This window comes from Condylostylus longicornis, unplaced genomic scaffold, assembly GCF_029603195.1.
Source record: "Condylostylus longicornis isolate FDR11 unplaced genomic scaffold, ASM2960319v2 ptg000039l, whole genome shotgun sequence".
In the NCBI taxonomy this organism is placed as follows: Eukaryota; Metazoa; Arthropoda; class Insecta; order Diptera; family Dolichopodidae; genus Condylostylus; species Condylostylus longicornis.
This window is the reverse complement of record NW_026578008.1, coordinates 1,270,406-1,287,686: the sequence shown is the minus strand read 5'-3', so window position 1 is coordinate 1,287,686 and position 17,281 is coordinate 1,270,406. Positions and strand designations below refer to the sequence as shown.

Below are 17,281 nucleotides of genomic sequence, written 5' to 3'. Positions count from 1 at the left end.
GAAACTAACGGAAATCAAAATATTTACAAAAAAAAAAAAGAATAGAGAAAAAAAAAAACAAAATTTTAAAAAAGCTTTTCTATTAATAATTTTTTACTATCGCGATATTGCCGCTATCACACTGTACTGTTTTTGCTGATCAATACATACAAAGTTTACCGTATATTTACATATTAGTGTTGTATCGTGTACGGGATGAAATAAAAGCTTTTTTTTTTTAATTTTTGTTTATTTTTTAGCTTAACGGTTTATTTTTAATAATAAAATAATCTCGAAATTAGAATAGAAAAATCTTTTTCACTATATTTTAATGAGTAGAGTAGATAAGGTAAATAAAATAAAATATTGTATGTACTAGTATGTATGTATAATTAGTGTATGTATACATGTGTGTTGTAAATAAATAAAATTTGTTATTTAAATTATGACGTAGGTATTCCAATATTGTTCTACTTGTTGATTTTTTTGATTTTTCTATTTTATTTTTGTGTTTATCTAGTGCTTTTTGAGTTGTTTACAATATTTTTCGTTAGACAACAAAGGGAATTCCTAATACTATTAAAAATTTTTTATAAATGAAGATTATTAACTATGTTTGTATGTACATATTTAACAGATGCTTTACGTTCTAGTCTAGTCTATTTTAATAGAAAATGTGGAAAATATTTGAATAAAATTATCATTTCCTATATTGTTACTAATTTAATTGTAATAAAATTCTAGAAAAAATTTGGTGATTATTTTACATTATAAACGAAGTTTCCTTTTTGTACATTATAGAGCAAATTCAGGTCAGTCAAATAATAGGTTTGTGCTAGTTATTTTACTTCAACTTATTCAGAGCTTACAATTCGTGCTCTTTTTTACGATTATTCTCAGATTGCGTTCTACGTGCGCGAAATTTTTTTTTTTGAAATTTCAGAGAGCTATTCTTTAACTATTTTGAGACTTCAAATTTAAGAAATTGTTAAATGACTGCATAAGTATGCAGTAATAGCTGTAGATCTGATCAGATTCGACCTCTGAGCTAAGAAAACGAAAACTCTCTATTTAGAAATGTGAACTGTAGCTAATATATAAGGCATCACCGCATGTTAATCAAAGAAAGTCTTACAGAATTAAAGTAATTTACTTTAAATGTAATGTAAATTTGCAATCTTCTCTATTAAATAATTAGATTTTTTGTTGTTAATGAATCAAGAAGAAGTTTAACTCACATTTTAAAATGAAATCTGAATTATGCTTATTGTGATGTGTGTGTTTACATTTTAAACACTAAGGTATAAATCAATATTTTTTCTTCTAAATGCGAATATTTCTACTTTTGGCACAAAGTCCAATTAGAATTTGCTCATTTACGAGCCTACATAACACAATTTTCTGATTTTTTTAATTGATGTAATTTAAACCACGATATTTTAAAATATGCCAATTAATTTTCCTTTTAAATATATGAAATAATAAAAAAAAAAATATTAAGATTTGAAATCAGTGATTTCATCCAAAATGTATGCAAAATTTTAGAGTAATTCTTTGAATATAAAAATTTTCACCATAGTGGATCCTAAATATATGCAATATATTCTTTTAAATAATTTTATTTAAATTTTTTTTTTGTTATGACAGAATGAAATTAGAAAATTCTATTTAATTAATAAAACTTATTTTAATTTTAGTACTTGGAGATCCAAGAACAAATCAAAATCCGGCTGTACTTTCATTTGCAATATTATTTTTAAGATGGCATAATGAAATAGCAAGACGTGTTAAAATAAAGCATCCAGCTTGGAGTGATGAAGATATTTTTCAAAGAACACGACGTTTTGTTATTGCAAGCTTACAAAATGTTATTTTATATGAATATTTACCAGCTTTTCTTGGTTCTGAAATTCCACCATATGAAGGTTATAAACAAGATGTTCATCCTGGTGTAGGACATATATTTCAAGCAGCTGCATTTAGATTCGGTCATACTTTAATACCACCTGGTATTTATAGACGAGATGCAAAATGTAATTATAGAACTACACCTATGGGTTATCCTGCCGTACGATTATGTTCAACATGGTGGGATTCAAATGTAAGATTTGGTTTTTTCTTTTTTTTTGTTTTCTTGTAATTGGTTAATAATATAAAAATAATTTAATAAACACAATGTATATATTTTTTAGGACTTTTTTGAAGTTTCATCTGTTGAAGAGGTGCTAATGGGTATGGCTTCACAAATTTCTGAACGTGAAGATCCAGTTCTTTGTTCAGATGTTCGAGATAAATTATTTGGGCCTATGGAATTTACTCGTCGTGATTTAGGTGCTTTAAATATTATGCGAGGTCGTGATAATGGTTTACCAGATTATAATACAGCAAGAGAAGCTTTTGGTTTACCCAGACGAAAAGAATGGAAAGAAATAAATCCTGAATTATTTGCTGCACAACCTGATCTCCTAAAGTAATAATTTGTTATAGTTATACAATCTAGAAATTTTTTAATAATTAATTTTTTTATTTTTAGGCAACTTGTCTCTGCTTACAATAATCGTTTGGATAATGTTGATGTTTATATTGGCGGTATGCTTGAATCATTTGGAAAACCAGGAGAACTTTTTACAGCTGTAATTAAGGAACAATTTACAAGAGTTCGTGATGCAGATCGTTTCTGGTTTGAAAATGAAAAAAATGGTGTCTTTACCAAGGAGGAAATCGAAGAAATACAAAAAATTACACTATGGGACATTATTATAAATAGTACGGACATAAATCCGGGTGATATTCAAAAAGATGTTTTTATGTGGCACGAAGGAGATCCTTGCCCACAACCAATGCAATTAAATGCTACTAAATTAGAACCATGCAGCTATTTGCAAGGATACGATTATTTTTCTGGATCTGAATTTATGTTTATTTATGCTTGTGTTTTCCTAGGATTTATTCCGATTTTGTGTGCAGCTGCTGGTTATTGTGTTGTAAAATTGCAAAACAGTAAAAGAAGAAAATTGAAAATCAAACAAGAAGCCTTAAGAACTGCTCCAAATCATAAAGGTTCTGTTGATAAAATGTTGGCACGAGAATGGTTACACGCAAATCATAAACGTTTAGTTACTGTTAAATTTGGACCAGAAGCTGCAATTTACACAGTAGATAGAAAAGGTGAAAAATTAAGAACATTCAATTTGAAAAATGTTGATATGGTAACAGTCGAAGAATCACAAGCAAATCATATTAAAAAGAAACCATATATACTATTAAGACATCCAACAGATCATGATTTAGTTCTTGAATTAGAGTCATATGGTGCTAGAAGAAAATTTGTAAAAAAACTAGAAGATTTCTTGGAATTGCATAAAAAAGAAATGTCATTAGTTGAAATTAATCGTGATATGATGTTAGCTAGAGCTGAAACCAGAGAACGTCGTCAAAAACGTCTTGAATATTTCTTCCGTGAAGCGTATGCGCTAACATTTGGTTTAAAACCAGGAGAACGACGTCGAAGATCAGATGCTTCAACCGATGGTGAAGTTATGACCGTAATGAGAACAAGTTTATCAAAATCAGAATTTGCTGCTGCTTTAGGAATGAAACCAGATGATATGTTTGTAAGAAAAATGTTTAATATTGTAGATAAAGATCAGGATGGTAGAATTTCATTTCAAGAATTCCTTGAAACTGTTGTATTATTTTCACGTGGTAAAACTGAAGATAAATTACGTATTATATTTGATATGTGTGATAATGATCGTAATGGTGTGATCGATAAAGGTGAATTAAGTGAAATGATGAGATCATTAGTTGAAATTGCTAGAACAACAAGTTTAGGTGATGATCAAGTAACTGAATTAATTGATGGTATGTTCCAAGATGTTGGTTTAGAACATAAAAATCATCTGACATATCAAGATTTCAAATTAATGATGAAAGAATATAAAGGAGATTTTGTTGCAATCGGTTTAGATTGTAAAGGTGCTAAACAAAATTTCTTGGACACATCGACAAATGTTGCTCGTATGACATCATTTCATATTGAACCAATGATGGATTCACCGAAACGTTGGTATCAAGAGAAATGGGATTGCTATACAACATTTTTAGAAGAGAATCGACAAAATATTTTTTATTTATTTCTGTTTTATGTTATAACAATTGTATTGTTTGTTGAAAGATTCATACGTAAGTAAAATTTTAATATTAGTAATAGATTACACATTTACTTACATACTTATGTAATTTTTTAGATTACTCTTTTATGGCTGAACATACAGATTTAAGGCATATAATGGGTGTTGGAATTGCGATAACAAGAGGATCAGCTGCTTCATTATCATTTTGTTATTCGTTACTCCTTTTAACGATGTCAAGGTAAATAATATCAATTAGAGTCGAAATACTCTATTAAAATGCGATATAATTATTTTCATTGTAGAAATCTTTTAACAAAATTAAAAGAATTCCCGATACAGCAATATATTCCTCTTGATTCACATATTCAATTTCATAAAATTGTGGCTTGCACTGCGCTATTTTTTTCACTTCTACATACAGTCGGTCATATTGTAAATTTCTATCATGTTTCGACTCAATCGCATGAGAATTTAGGATGTCTTACAAGAGAAGTTCATTTTGCTTCTGATTATAAACCAGATATAACGTTTTGGTTATTCCAAACTGTAACAGGTATGACATTTGAACATATTTTATAATTTTGAAGCTAACAAATGTATTTCATATAAACTAAAAATTTTCTAATAATTTTAGGAACAACTGGTGTAATGCTGTTTACAGTCATGTGCATTATTTTTGTATTCGCTCATCCAACAATTAGAAAGAAAGCTTATAATTATTTCTGGAATATGCACTCATTATATATTTTACTATATTTGTTATCGTTAATACATGGTTTAGCAAGATTAACTGGCCCACCTAGATTTTGGATGTTCTTTATAATTCCTGGAATTATTTATACATTGGACAAGGTATGATAACTCGACTAAATCAAAACTCAATTTTATTACTTAATATTTCTTCTTTCATATTTTGTAGATTGTATCATTACGTACAAAATATATGGCACTTGATGTTATTGAAACAGAACTTTTACCATCGGATGTTATTAAAATAAAATTCTATCGTCCACCAAATTTAAAATATTTATCTGGGCAATGGGTACGTTTATCATGTACAGCATTTCGTCCATCTGAAATGCATAGTTTTACATTAACATCAGCACCACATGAAAATTTCTTAAGTTGTCATATTAAAGCACAAGGTCCATGGACATGGAAATTAAGAAATTATTTTGATCCATGTAATTATAATCCAGAAGATCAACCAAAAATTCGTATTGAAGGACCATTCGGTGGTGGTAATCAAGATTGGTATAAATTTGAGGTTGCTGTTATGGTTGGAGGTGGTATCGGTGTAACACCATATGCATCAATATTAAATGATTTAGTTTTTGGTACAAGTACAAATCGTTATTCTGGTGTTGCTTGTAAAAAAGTTTACTTTTTATGGATCTGCCCATCACATAAACATTTTGAATGGTTTATTGATGTATTAAGGGATGTAGAAAAGAAAGATGTTACAAATGTATTAGAAATTCATATTTTTATAACACAATTTTTCCATAAATTTGATTTAAGAACAACAATGTTGGTAAGTTTTCGAAATATTTTTTTAAAATTTTAATGCAACATACTTTAATACATTATGTTTTTTTTTTAGTATATATGTGAAAATCATTTTCAACGATTATCAAAAACATCAATATTTACTGGTCTCAAAGCTGTTAATCATTTTGGTCGTCCAGATATGTCAAGCTTTTTAAAGTTTGTTCAAAAGAAACACTCATATGTAAGTGAAATATTGAATCGTTGCAACCATTTTTTGTTTTCAATTAATTTGAATGCAAGCCTAATTTTCTTAATTTATAGAAAAAGGAAGTAAATACCCCCTTTGCTTTTCACATTTTATAATAAATGTACATAAAAACGCTTTTAAAAATTTACTCTATATTAATATTTAAATTGAAATTTATTTTTCGTAATATCATTGCCTAAAAACCAAAGATTTTAATTTTTAACATCTTTGCTAAAACACAATTAGGCTTTACTTTCCTAAAACGCGTTCTTAAATAGCAATTTGTGTTAATATTATCTGGCCGGATACCTCGCAGTATTCGGAAACTTCTACTAAATTTTTACTATGTTTATTTCTGAATTTTATTTACTTTTTTTATTTTTTTTTTTATAATTTCATTTTAGGTATCAAAAATAGGAGTGTTTTCATGTGGTCCAAGACCATTAACAAAAAGTGTTATGTCTGCATGTGATGAAGTTAATAAAACCCGAAAGTTACCATATTTTATTCATCATTTCGAAAATTTTGGTTAATTAAATTGTCACTTAGTAATTTTTTTTTTTTTTTTTTCATTTTAGTAATTTTCATTAAATTAAATATTATTATTATATAATTTTATACCATATTATTATGTAAAATAAAAGATTAAAATAAAAAATGTGTTATTATTATTTTTTAAATTTGTAAGAAAAATTCAACAAAACATGTAAAAACACAAAAAACAAAAAAAAAAACAAAGATATCATGTAAAAAATTAAAATTATTATATTTTAAAAATAATTTATTTATTATTTTCTTTTTAAATTAATTTTAAAAACTATTTTTGTTGTAAAATTTCTTATTTAAAAATGTTTTATTATTTCTTTAATATAATTTTTAATTCTCTTTTAAAATTTTTAAATTTATTGTAAAAATTATTGTTTAAAAGTTATGATTATTTGCTGGATATGTCGACAATATCACCACTGTTGTTTGGTGAAAAAGAGTATTTCTTTTAGAAAAAAAAATTGTATAATTTTAATTTAATTATTTGTAATTTCTCAATAATTTCGTCTTTTCATTATTAATTTTCAAACTATTTTAAATGTTTATTAAAAATAATATTTAAAGTGTAAACACTTAATTAATGTTTCTTGTCCCTTTCGAAGTATTTACTCTTAATGTCACAACAGCTACCGATAACCTTCCTTTCTAATAATTGTAATAGCTACCGAAAACCTTCCTTTACAATTATTTTTTAATTAAATTTATTTCTTAAATTTTTTTTATTTTTGTTTATTTTAATGCCGAATTTTTAAAATTTACTTCTCAGCATCTTTTGAAATTTATTGTAAAATTAAATACGACATAAACATTAAATTAAATAAAAAATTTAAAGCAAATAATCATAATTTAAAATAAATAAAAAAATTTTAATTTTAATTTAAAAAAAAAAACATAAAACTATTGTTAACTTTAGTAATTAAATTTTCTATTATAAAAACAATATTCTATAATTGTATATTTATAAAAAATTTAGATTTTATAATTTAATTATTAGCAAATTCAGTAATTGAATCACAAAAAAAAAAAAAGTGATTCAATTAATATTGAATCACTTTTAAAACAAAATCTAATGTGACTTTTTATGAAAAAAAAAAACAAATATTATAAATTTATTACTTCATCTAAATTACATGCTATACCAAAATATTCATCTTTCATTTTCATATAATAAGAGACCGTACATAAAATCAATTTTTTCCAATTTTAAAATTTTATATTTAGTTTTGTTTAATATGTTGAATTCACTGTTGTTATGTCTATAAATTCTGTATATTTTGACAAAATGATTTTAAAAAATATTCAATGGAAATCAGAAAAAATTTTGTGTAAAATATAAAAATTAATAATTAATTTTTAAAAATTGTAATTAAATATTAAAAAAATTCCAGAAATTATAAAAAAAAATTGTATGAAATGTTATTTTAATAAAAAAAAAAACGATTTTAGAGATCATACATCTCTCAATTTAATATTAATTTTTGAAATAGAATTTTCGGTGCAATCATAAAATAATTAAAAATAAAGTCGAATGAAATATTTATCACTAAAATTATGTTTGTAATTTGTCAAGCTAGCAAAACTGAACTCCTCTTCTTTTTTTTATTTAAATTAAATATTTTGCGTAATAACTATTATTTAAAATTGTCCGATATAATAAAAAATTTTTATTAAACTGCTTCAAATTTTAATTACACCTTTAAAATTGTAGTAATTAGGGAAACTACTAAAATGCGGAACTAAGAATACTTTTTTAATTACTGAAATAGTCAATTTGCATTTTGGAAGAAGCAATTAATTTTAATTAATTGATTCATTTGTATGGTTATATAATTATTATTGAATTAATTCAAAAGTAAAAAATTCAATTCTTAAAACTCAAAGACATTCAAAATGAAACTCGAGCAGAAAACTCATTTAAATTACTTACATGTTCTCATTGCATATAAACTTTATAATTATATTATAATAAAATAAAAGTGATAGGTAAATTATAAAATAAAATAAATAAAATTAATTTTTTTTTTTTTTTCATTATTTTGTTAATAAATTTTTAAACAAATTGTAATTATTAGCTAAAAAAAAAAATATGTTTTTTTTTTTTTGATTATGCATACATTAAGTTTAGTCAAATCTATATAAAATTAGTGTTTATGAAACAAAAGAAAAAATTAAATTATGATAATAAATTAAACTCAAAGATTTATACATTAAAATATATTAATGAAATTTATTATAAAAATAAAACAAAAAAAAAAAACATGTGTAGAATAATTTTAATAAATAATTATTTTTTAAGAAAATATAAATTTAATTTTTTTTTTCCTATCTGCCAATTGTAGTATTTATCACTTTTATTCATACTTATATAAAACAAAATACAATTTTAAGTTGAAAGTAAAATTTTTTAAAAGAAGTGAAAAAAAAGGAATGAAAACAAGATAAGATAAAAAAAAAACAATATCCATGATAGAAATAAAATTTTAATTTTAATTTTAAAAATATAAAATATGCGTTTTTTTTTAAATTTATATCTGATTTGAACGTAATTTATACAGAAAATTGGTCAAATTCAAATTATAGAAAACAATTAGGAAGATGTATGAAAAACAGACTTCAATCAAAATAGGTGGGTGTCTACAAAAATTCAGATCTAATATCAATTTGCATTATTTAGTAAAAATGAAATTGTATTGCTAAATAAATCAAATTGACGTTATTTCTACAATTTGGTAAATGTGTTGTGTCGATCTTGAAAACTTACTGCTTGAATAACATGTAACAAATAATGAAAGCTACACAAATTTAGCATTGACCTATTTTGAATACAATTTCATCATACATGGCCAACAACAAATCATACATGGCCTGCAAATTCATTGGCAATTTGTATTATTTACTTGGAATTCAATTCATATAAAAAAAAATTTAAAAATTAACCTCTAAATAGCTGATTTTATGATATTAAATAAATGTCTATCTACAACTCAAATTATATACTGAAAGAAGTCACAAATTTTTCTGTTTATAAATAAAAAGTACATTACAAAATGTTGGAAGCAAATGAAATATATACAAACTGGAGTTGATGGAATATTATTTAAAAAGTATTCAGTGTTTTAGAGTAGAATTTCAAATTTCATATTAGTTATTCATCTGAAAGAATATGGTTGAAAAAATTGCTGTGCATACTTACATTCTTTATCGCATCCTTATTATATATAAGTATTTAAAATTTTTATTTTATTAACTTAACAAAAATTAAATTTCATTATATTTACAAGTTTTATTTTATAATTTATTTTTTTGTTTTCTATTCGTTGCCTATATTTATACATAATTTATATTACAATTCACTTATAATTAATATCCGTTTCTTTTGTTTTAATTAATTTATTACAAATTTCGTTGCTTTTTTATTGTTATTTTTAATAAAATTGCTTTAATATTGAATTAATGGAAAAAATATTTTTTAAATTTTAATTTTTCGATATTTTACTACCTTTATTTTATATTTTTAAAATTATAATTTTATAATTTACAGAGAGAAATTTCACAATTAAAAAAAAAAACAAATCTCCTTAATTAAAAATTAAGAAAATTATTTGAAAACATTTTGATAACTAGTTTTTTTTTTTTTCTTTTCATCTTTAAAATCTTAACGAACGACTACATGCAAAGTAAAACTAAAATCTATATTAAAACACAATATTATTAAATAAAATTAATTAATTAAAATTAAAAATTAAAATATTCTTAAAATTTTCGTTTCAAAATCAATAAATAGTTGTTTTTTTTTTTCTTTTTCTTACAATTAAATTTAAAAATCAAAAAAAAAAAAATTTACACATGTACGACTAAAATTTAAATAATTATGTTTAGTCTTAGGCAGTTGTCAGATGACTGAATAAAACAAAAAAAAACTTTTTATAAAACCAAAAAAAAATTAATCGATTTAGTGTGTAGTTTGCGTATCGAATTAAATCGAAATTTTTTAAGATTATTATTAATTTAAAATTGATATTGACTTTTTTTAAAAAAAATTTCGATTAAAAATCGATACATGTCGATATTTCTCAATTGATTTAAAATTCATTTAATTATGTATTTGGCAACATCCATATACACTAAACATAATTTTTTTTTATACTTGAAAAATTTTGTTATAAAATTACTAAAATTAATTAAATCGCTTATTTTAAAAGTGTATTTAATCATGTAAATGAATTTCTCGAAATTCTAATAATACAAAATAGCTTTCTGGTTTAAAATTGAATAGTAATCGTAATAATTTTTGAAAATATGGTAAACAGGGGACTGTTCTAAGGCTCTCCTATTATTTTAAAGAAATTAATGTAATAGGGAAATTAATATAATAAATATAATAAGAAATTTTGAAGTATATACTTAAATTTCTATGCTTAAATCTAAAAACACTATCTTGTAATTAATATAAAAGAAAATATTCGGAACAATAGTAAGAAAAAAATTAATTAAAAATTTAAGAACGGGAACTTTAATTTTAAATGACAATTTGATATCAAAATATTTTATTTACTGGGTTATTGTAGTTTTAGTTTTCTGTACAATATTAATCACAGATTTGTTAATACACTCAGAACAAAAGCTAATTGTCAAAATAAACGATTCAATAATTAATATACATACATATAAGTGTTATAATATTCTATTTTATGACATTTGTGAAATAGTGAGTTTATTGTCACCAATTTTAAAAATTTACCATTTTTCGGAAAATATTTTCATTTTTACATTTATCTTATATTAAAACTTAACCTAAATCGCAAAAATTACTTTTATATTATTTTTTAAGTATTTAAATTTTTTTTTTTTAAGATTTCAAGTGACAAAATATATATCATTAATTTTTTATATTATTGTTTAAAAAAAATCTATTAAATATGGCGGTATATGATTAAATTTATGTGATTTTAAGTAATTTTATTATTTCTTTTCGTCTTTACAGATTATTCTTTTCTTTATAAATAAGTCAATTTAATTACAAGAAAAAACTATAGTATCACTACAAATTCATTGTCAAAAATTATTTGAAAATCTATTAAATTGAAATTTAATTTTTTTTTAATTTTATATTAAATAAAAAAAAATTAATTTTAAAGTATTAAAATAATAATTACAATTTCTTTTAACATAACCTCATTGTTTTTAATAAAGAGGTGTTTATTTTTTTAGGATGTTCTCTAACATCGGAATTGCAAAAATACTATATTGATGTACAATTCAGCAATAAGTTTTTATAAGCTGAATTGTGTATTAATAAAGTATTTCTATAATTTCGATATTATGGTTTGTTAGTAAATTTATTACAATGTTTTTTTTTTATTTCTTTAATTTTATAATTTTCATAGTATTTTATATCTTATATAATTATCACAATTGCTTTTAATCACTCGTTAAGATATTCATATTACATTTATAATATTTAAAAAAAAAAAAAAACAAAATAAAAAAAAAATATACATCAAAGGTATTTTAATTTAATTCCTAAACTTATATTTGCTTGTGTGTGTGTGCGCATTTCATAAATAATTTTGATTTCTATCATGATATATATAAAACTCTATCGGTTGGGGATTATAATAATTATAGTAATAATAATAATAAGGTATATGTCACCAATGTACCATATCTCTTGTACGTTCAAGTGGAGGTTTTCTAAAAAGTATAAAAGAAACATTTTTTATTATTAATGTTACTTAAAGAAATTTTCTTATTTAATTGTCCTTGCATTTCAAATTTGCAGTAATATGGTATTAATAAAAGCTGGTAAATGTATTAATACTTGTTTCACTTCAATTTTGAAATTATAGTAGGGTATACTTACGGTAATACTCTTGATAAAGCTTGTTTATGCATTGGTGATATTTGTACATTAGCTGAATGTATACTAGATGCACTATCTTGTGATATTGTTCTTTTTAAATTTCTATTTGATGGCGGTAAAATTTGTTGTGCTCTTCTAAATGGATATCTCCATGGAGATTTAGGAACATCACCTTGAAATGCTTTATTTTCAAAGCCTGTACTACTTGAACGAACACCACCACCACCATGACCAGTATTATTACTACTTCCGCTACTTGATGCTGTATTACGATTATCTAAACTAGTACTTGGGCCAGCCATATTATTATCTTTATTTTTTGATGATAATCTACGTAATATACGTGAACCAAGACCACCATGTGGATCTTCTAAACTTTTGCTATTACGTTTACGATAACGAACATCACGTGATTCTTCTAAAATAACATGACGATCATATGGTGTATCATAATAGACTTCTAATACTGTTGAAAATGTATGCGGCCATACTAAATCAACAACTGATATTATAATACCAACAGAAAAGCATAGAATGCCTAAAATATAAAATATTTTAGAATTAAAAATTATTAATAATTTAAATAATATAAATGTGTACTGACCTGCAACTAATAGTAACCAATAACACCAACCCAAACGAAATTCCAATTTACCACCTTCTAGATAAATGGTTAATGGACGTTTTGGTAATAACAAATAATAACCGATATTTGTGCATACAATTAAAAAACCAGTTAATGCTTTCATATATGCACCATAACGTGGTACAGCTACTAATAATAAATTCATTAGTAACCATGATGCAACCGATGCCCATAATAATATACTAGCAAAATAACCAGCAGCTCTATATTGTCCACCCCATGAGAAACCTTCACGTCCTAAACTAAAATATTCAGCTACCGTTAATATTGGATATGGTAAACCACGTTTTAATGCTTCATGATAATTTGCTTTCATATCGGTAGCACCTTCCCAACCAAAACGTTCATTATAATCGATATCAGGTACAGTCCAATTACCAATTTGTAAAGCTAAAAAGAGAATTTATGAAAAAGAAAAATCATTAGTAAATTTTATATTTTTATTTATGAAAAGGTTATTATTTTGTTAAAAAATTTTAGACCATAAATAGTAACACAAGTTTAATGATGGAATAATATTGATTCTCAATCATATTCAGCTTAGGTATAAGTCCCTAAATTCAGTTTCTAAGTAAATTTCTGAATTTATTTAAAAACTAGCAAAGTTCAAATTTACATGAATGTATAGAACAAATTGATTTGTGTCATAAGAATAGGAATATTTTTCCAAAAAAAAATTTGACCTTAAAATTGTAGTAATACGATATTAATACACAATTCAGCAATTATAACTCATAAGCCGAATTGCATTTTAATACAATATTATTACAATACCTAAATCAGGCATAAACAATCCTCTTTTCCTAAATTTCATTTTAATTGGAATTTTAAATTTGCCATACATACGAGCTGATGCTGTTTTTAAAAATGGCTACTCTTTTAAAATAATAATTCATGAGTTTTTCCCTTTTAATATTAATTAGTGTTATAAAGGGAGAAACTCATATTACATAAGTATTTCACTAATTTATATGTATAAGTTATATAGATACCGTAGTAAAGCAGACGAATCTTGTACTATTCTTTTAGATTAACGAGCTTGAACTTAATATAAATAGAAATTTAAAATTTGAGAATGGAAACTGATCTTAAGAATTTTTCGTAATATCATACATTGTAACCTCGAACCAAAAAGAGAATTATATGCTGGCCATGGTTAGTTATTTAAGAGTTTAATCAAAGAAAAACAAATAAAAATATTAGAACTAAACACTTTAAAAAAAATATTATAAATCAATTAATTTTTCTTTTTTTTTTTTATTATCGCACCAATTGTAATTAAATCAATAATTTTAGTTCTATAGAAAAAAATTATTTAAGAAAAAACCACCCTTCAAGGTTTTTTCTTTATTCTAATCATTTAATCGCATACACATTTGACCTTAACACAAAATTTAGTAAGACACTAGCTACGTTATAAGAAGTTTCTCTTTCTATGATAATATTAATTTGTTCTGTACAAGTACAAGTAATTATTGTGGTAGTATAATGTTAGTATAGTCAATAGTGGCATGATACTTTATTAATGCTGTTATTAAATACACAATCATACAAATGAAACCAAAATATTTCCTTGAACTGTTTATCAAATCACAAAATATAATTTTATTTAAATATACTTAAGTATAATTATCTTATTTTTATATTTTAATAAAACATGAAATTTAAGATTCTTAAATATTCTATTTTGAATTGAATTTCCGACATAATCAAGTTTATTTTAATTGTTAAATAAATTTCTAAGCATAGCAATATACAAAAATGTAAAGAAATACAAAATTAACCAAGAACAACAACTATTCTTTTAAATTTTTATAATATAACCTCAACATAAATTTTAAATTGAAAATAACAAGAAAAAAAAAATGGCAAAAAAAAAATAAATTCAATTATAAATAATTAAACCGACATTATCACACCAAATTAAATATTTATCGTAATTTGATAATTAAATAAGTTTTAAGTAGCTACGATATGTAGCTTAAAATCCAAGCGATATGTAGCTTAAAATATCTCTAGAAAAGAATTTAAACTGCAAATGTCAAAAATTTTTTCAGTTCAGTTTAATCATGTTTGACAATTTATTTTTGTAGAATTTTAACGACTCTTGTCAAGCCATTTCTCATGAAGACTGTTTTATTTCCTCTCTGCGTTTCCCTATTCTGCGCTTTCTTTATTTCATATTTAATTAGTGGTTTTAATTTTTAATTTTGTAATTATTAATGATTGTTCAATTTGCCCTGCTTGCTGATTTATTGTTATCAACTAAGCTATTCCGTCAATACAAATTGTTGCATCAGCTAAAAGTTGCAATCAACTTGTAAAAAAATTGTTTGGTTGTTTGATTACAGATGCAATTATGTGCAATTTCATGTGTGCGCACGTTACTAATATAAACTAAATGGGACAAATATGAGCTATTAAACAACATGAAAAAATGAAAACTGCAACTATCCGTCAAATTTAATATGGAAGCTTGTCACATTCTATGACGTAAATGTTTAATTAAATCAATCACTTGCATGCAAATAAACTTTTACTTTTCTTGTAAATGAAAAACTGAAATTTATTCATACACTTTATTGAAATTTGTAACAATATATTAAAACCAGAAAGGCATTTATTGTGCACGCACCTTAAGCGGAAAAAACGCAAAATTGAAAAATTAATAAAATCAAAACGTAAAAATAATTGCAAAAGTATGCCATAATTGATAAAATTCTAAAAAAAAAAAACCTAAAATAAAAAATTTTTCTAGGTTATATAACGGTACTTTACACCAAAAATAATAATAATGAAATAATCAGAAAAAAAAACACAAAGAGGAAAAAATAAAAAGCGCACATATGATTTTAACCTTCAACAGGAGACAAGGTTACAATATTTTTATTTATGTATGTTATGCGAAACAAAATCACAAGTATTTCAAAAGTGTTACCAGAATGTCATTAAAAGGGGGGTGATAAAAAAAATTGCAAAAAAATAAAATATTTTGCAGGTTAGAAAAAAATTTAATTTTTTCTTTTTTTTATTTCGCTATAAAAGCGCGTAATACTAGATAAGCTTATATAAAACTGCAAAAATTTACAAAAATAAAAAAATATGAGAAACACTCAGAAAAAAAAAAAATCAGAACAATATGAAGGACAACTAGTACAGTGCAATTTTATGTTTTTTTTTCTTCTGTTTCGATCATTGCAATTTAAGTGGTATGCAACATTATGCGCTTTTATACAAACAAACATTGTATGAGGTATGAGCTGTCAAAAGCTATGCAACATTGTCTATGTACATATACAATAAATCTAGCTATAATCCATAAACTTTTTATAAAAAAATATTGCAAATAGAAAAAAAAAAATCATTTTAAGAATTTGATATTCGCGGTAAGAGAAAAATAAAATAGAAACGAAAAAAAAATGAAGTCATTCAAAAAAATTGTTTTTTATTTTTTGCAAAATTTTTCAATGTGAACGTCAAGTCGCTATAAAATTTTTTTTTTTTTATGAAATCAAATCCATATTTTGATTGTTTTTGTGCTAAGTAATAAAAAAAAATGGCAATGCGATGACAATTTAAGTGAGCTTATAGTTTATACACAGCACTTTATATCTTTCTATACATACACATAATTTATGTATGTATGTAAAATTATTTAGTATGTTTCTCTATATATATGAGAATGCGGCGGTAATTATGCGTGAATAAAATTCATTTTAATTTTCATATTTTTTTGTTTTAAGCTTAATGATTTCAAAAAATTTTTAAAATATTTTTTTATTTTTTTTATTTTTAAAATTTAAAATTCATGTAATATGTTACAAATTATTACCGTTGTCAAAATAAATTAACGCTCTTTTTTTTTTTTTGAAGTATAAAAAAAAAATATATTAATGCAATATGTTTTTTTTTTTTGTTTTTGATTTAGGTTACGATTTATAATTTCTAGTTTTTAATTATAAAATTAAGAAAATAATATTTTAATAAAAATATTAAGAAATAATTAGAGCGACACAATGATAATATTGTGTTAAGGTGTAGGTTTTTTAAGAAAATGTTAATGAAAATTAAAATGAACGCTAAAATTGGATTAGTAAACGTTTACACATTAAACATTATTCGTGCATTTATTTGATGAGAATTAGATAGTCTTGTATCTTTCCCATCAAACTAAATTCGCGAACGTTTATATATCGAACTTTTATCAATATTTCATCAGATCAAACCGAATCCGTGGACAATGTTTTTTGTGTAAACGCTCCCCTATGTATAAAGGACATAGAGTAAAAGATTGAGATTAAATTAAATTTCTTGTGTTGCATTGTCAAAACAAATTAAAGTCTCTGCGTGTAACCAACCAATCTAATGAAAAT

General features: G+C 23.6%; 2 protein-coding genes across 2 annotated transcripts in view; one reads left to right on the top strand and one right to left on the bottom strand.

The window, feature by feature from the left end:
- The window catches only part of LOC129609482 (dual oxidase), a 79,908-nt gene extending 73,342 nt beyond the window's left edge, over nucleotides 1-6,566 (top strand). Inside the window, exons 4-12 of the mRNA XM_055521401.1 lie at nucleotides 1,677-2,080; nucleotides 2,172-2,449; nucleotides 2,513-4,164; nucleotides 4,230-4,353; nucleotides 4,418-4,668; nucleotides 4,750-4,967; nucleotides 5,035-5,649; nucleotides 5,719-5,847; nucleotides 6,258-6,566. Coding sequence (XP_055377376.1) covers nucleotides 1,677-2,080; nucleotides 2,172-2,449; nucleotides 2,513-4,164; nucleotides 4,230-4,353; nucleotides 4,418-4,668; nucleotides 4,750-4,967; nucleotides 5,035-5,649; nucleotides 5,719-5,847; nucleotides 6,258-6,386 — 3,800 coding nt within the window. The 3' untranslated portion in view covers nucleotides 6,387-6,566. The remainder of the gene's footprint in view (nucleotides 1-1,676; nucleotides 2,081-2,171; nucleotides 2,450-2,512; nucleotides 4,165-4,229; nucleotides 4,354-4,417; nucleotides 4,669-4,749; nucleotides 4,968-5,034; nucleotides 5,650-5,718; nucleotides 5,848-6,257) is intronic.
- Nucleotides 6,567-11,676: 5,110 nt separating this feature from the next.
- LOC129609429 (dual oxidase maturation factor 1) overlaps nucleotides 11,677-17,281 on the bottom strand; it is a 72,132-nt gene continuing 66,527 nt past the window's right edge. The window contains exons 6-8 of the mRNA XM_055521333.1: nucleotides 12,867-13,298; nucleotides 12,263-12,800; nucleotides 11,677-12,093 (exon numbers count right to left, since the gene is read on the bottom strand). Of these exons, the coding sequence (XP_055377308.1) occupies nucleotides 12,051-12,093; nucleotides 12,263-12,800; nucleotides 12,867-13,298 (1,013 nt within the window). The 3' untranslated portion in view covers nucleotides 11,677-12,050. The remainder of the gene's footprint in view (nucleotides 12,094-12,262; nucleotides 12,801-12,866; nucleotides 13,299-17,281) is intronic.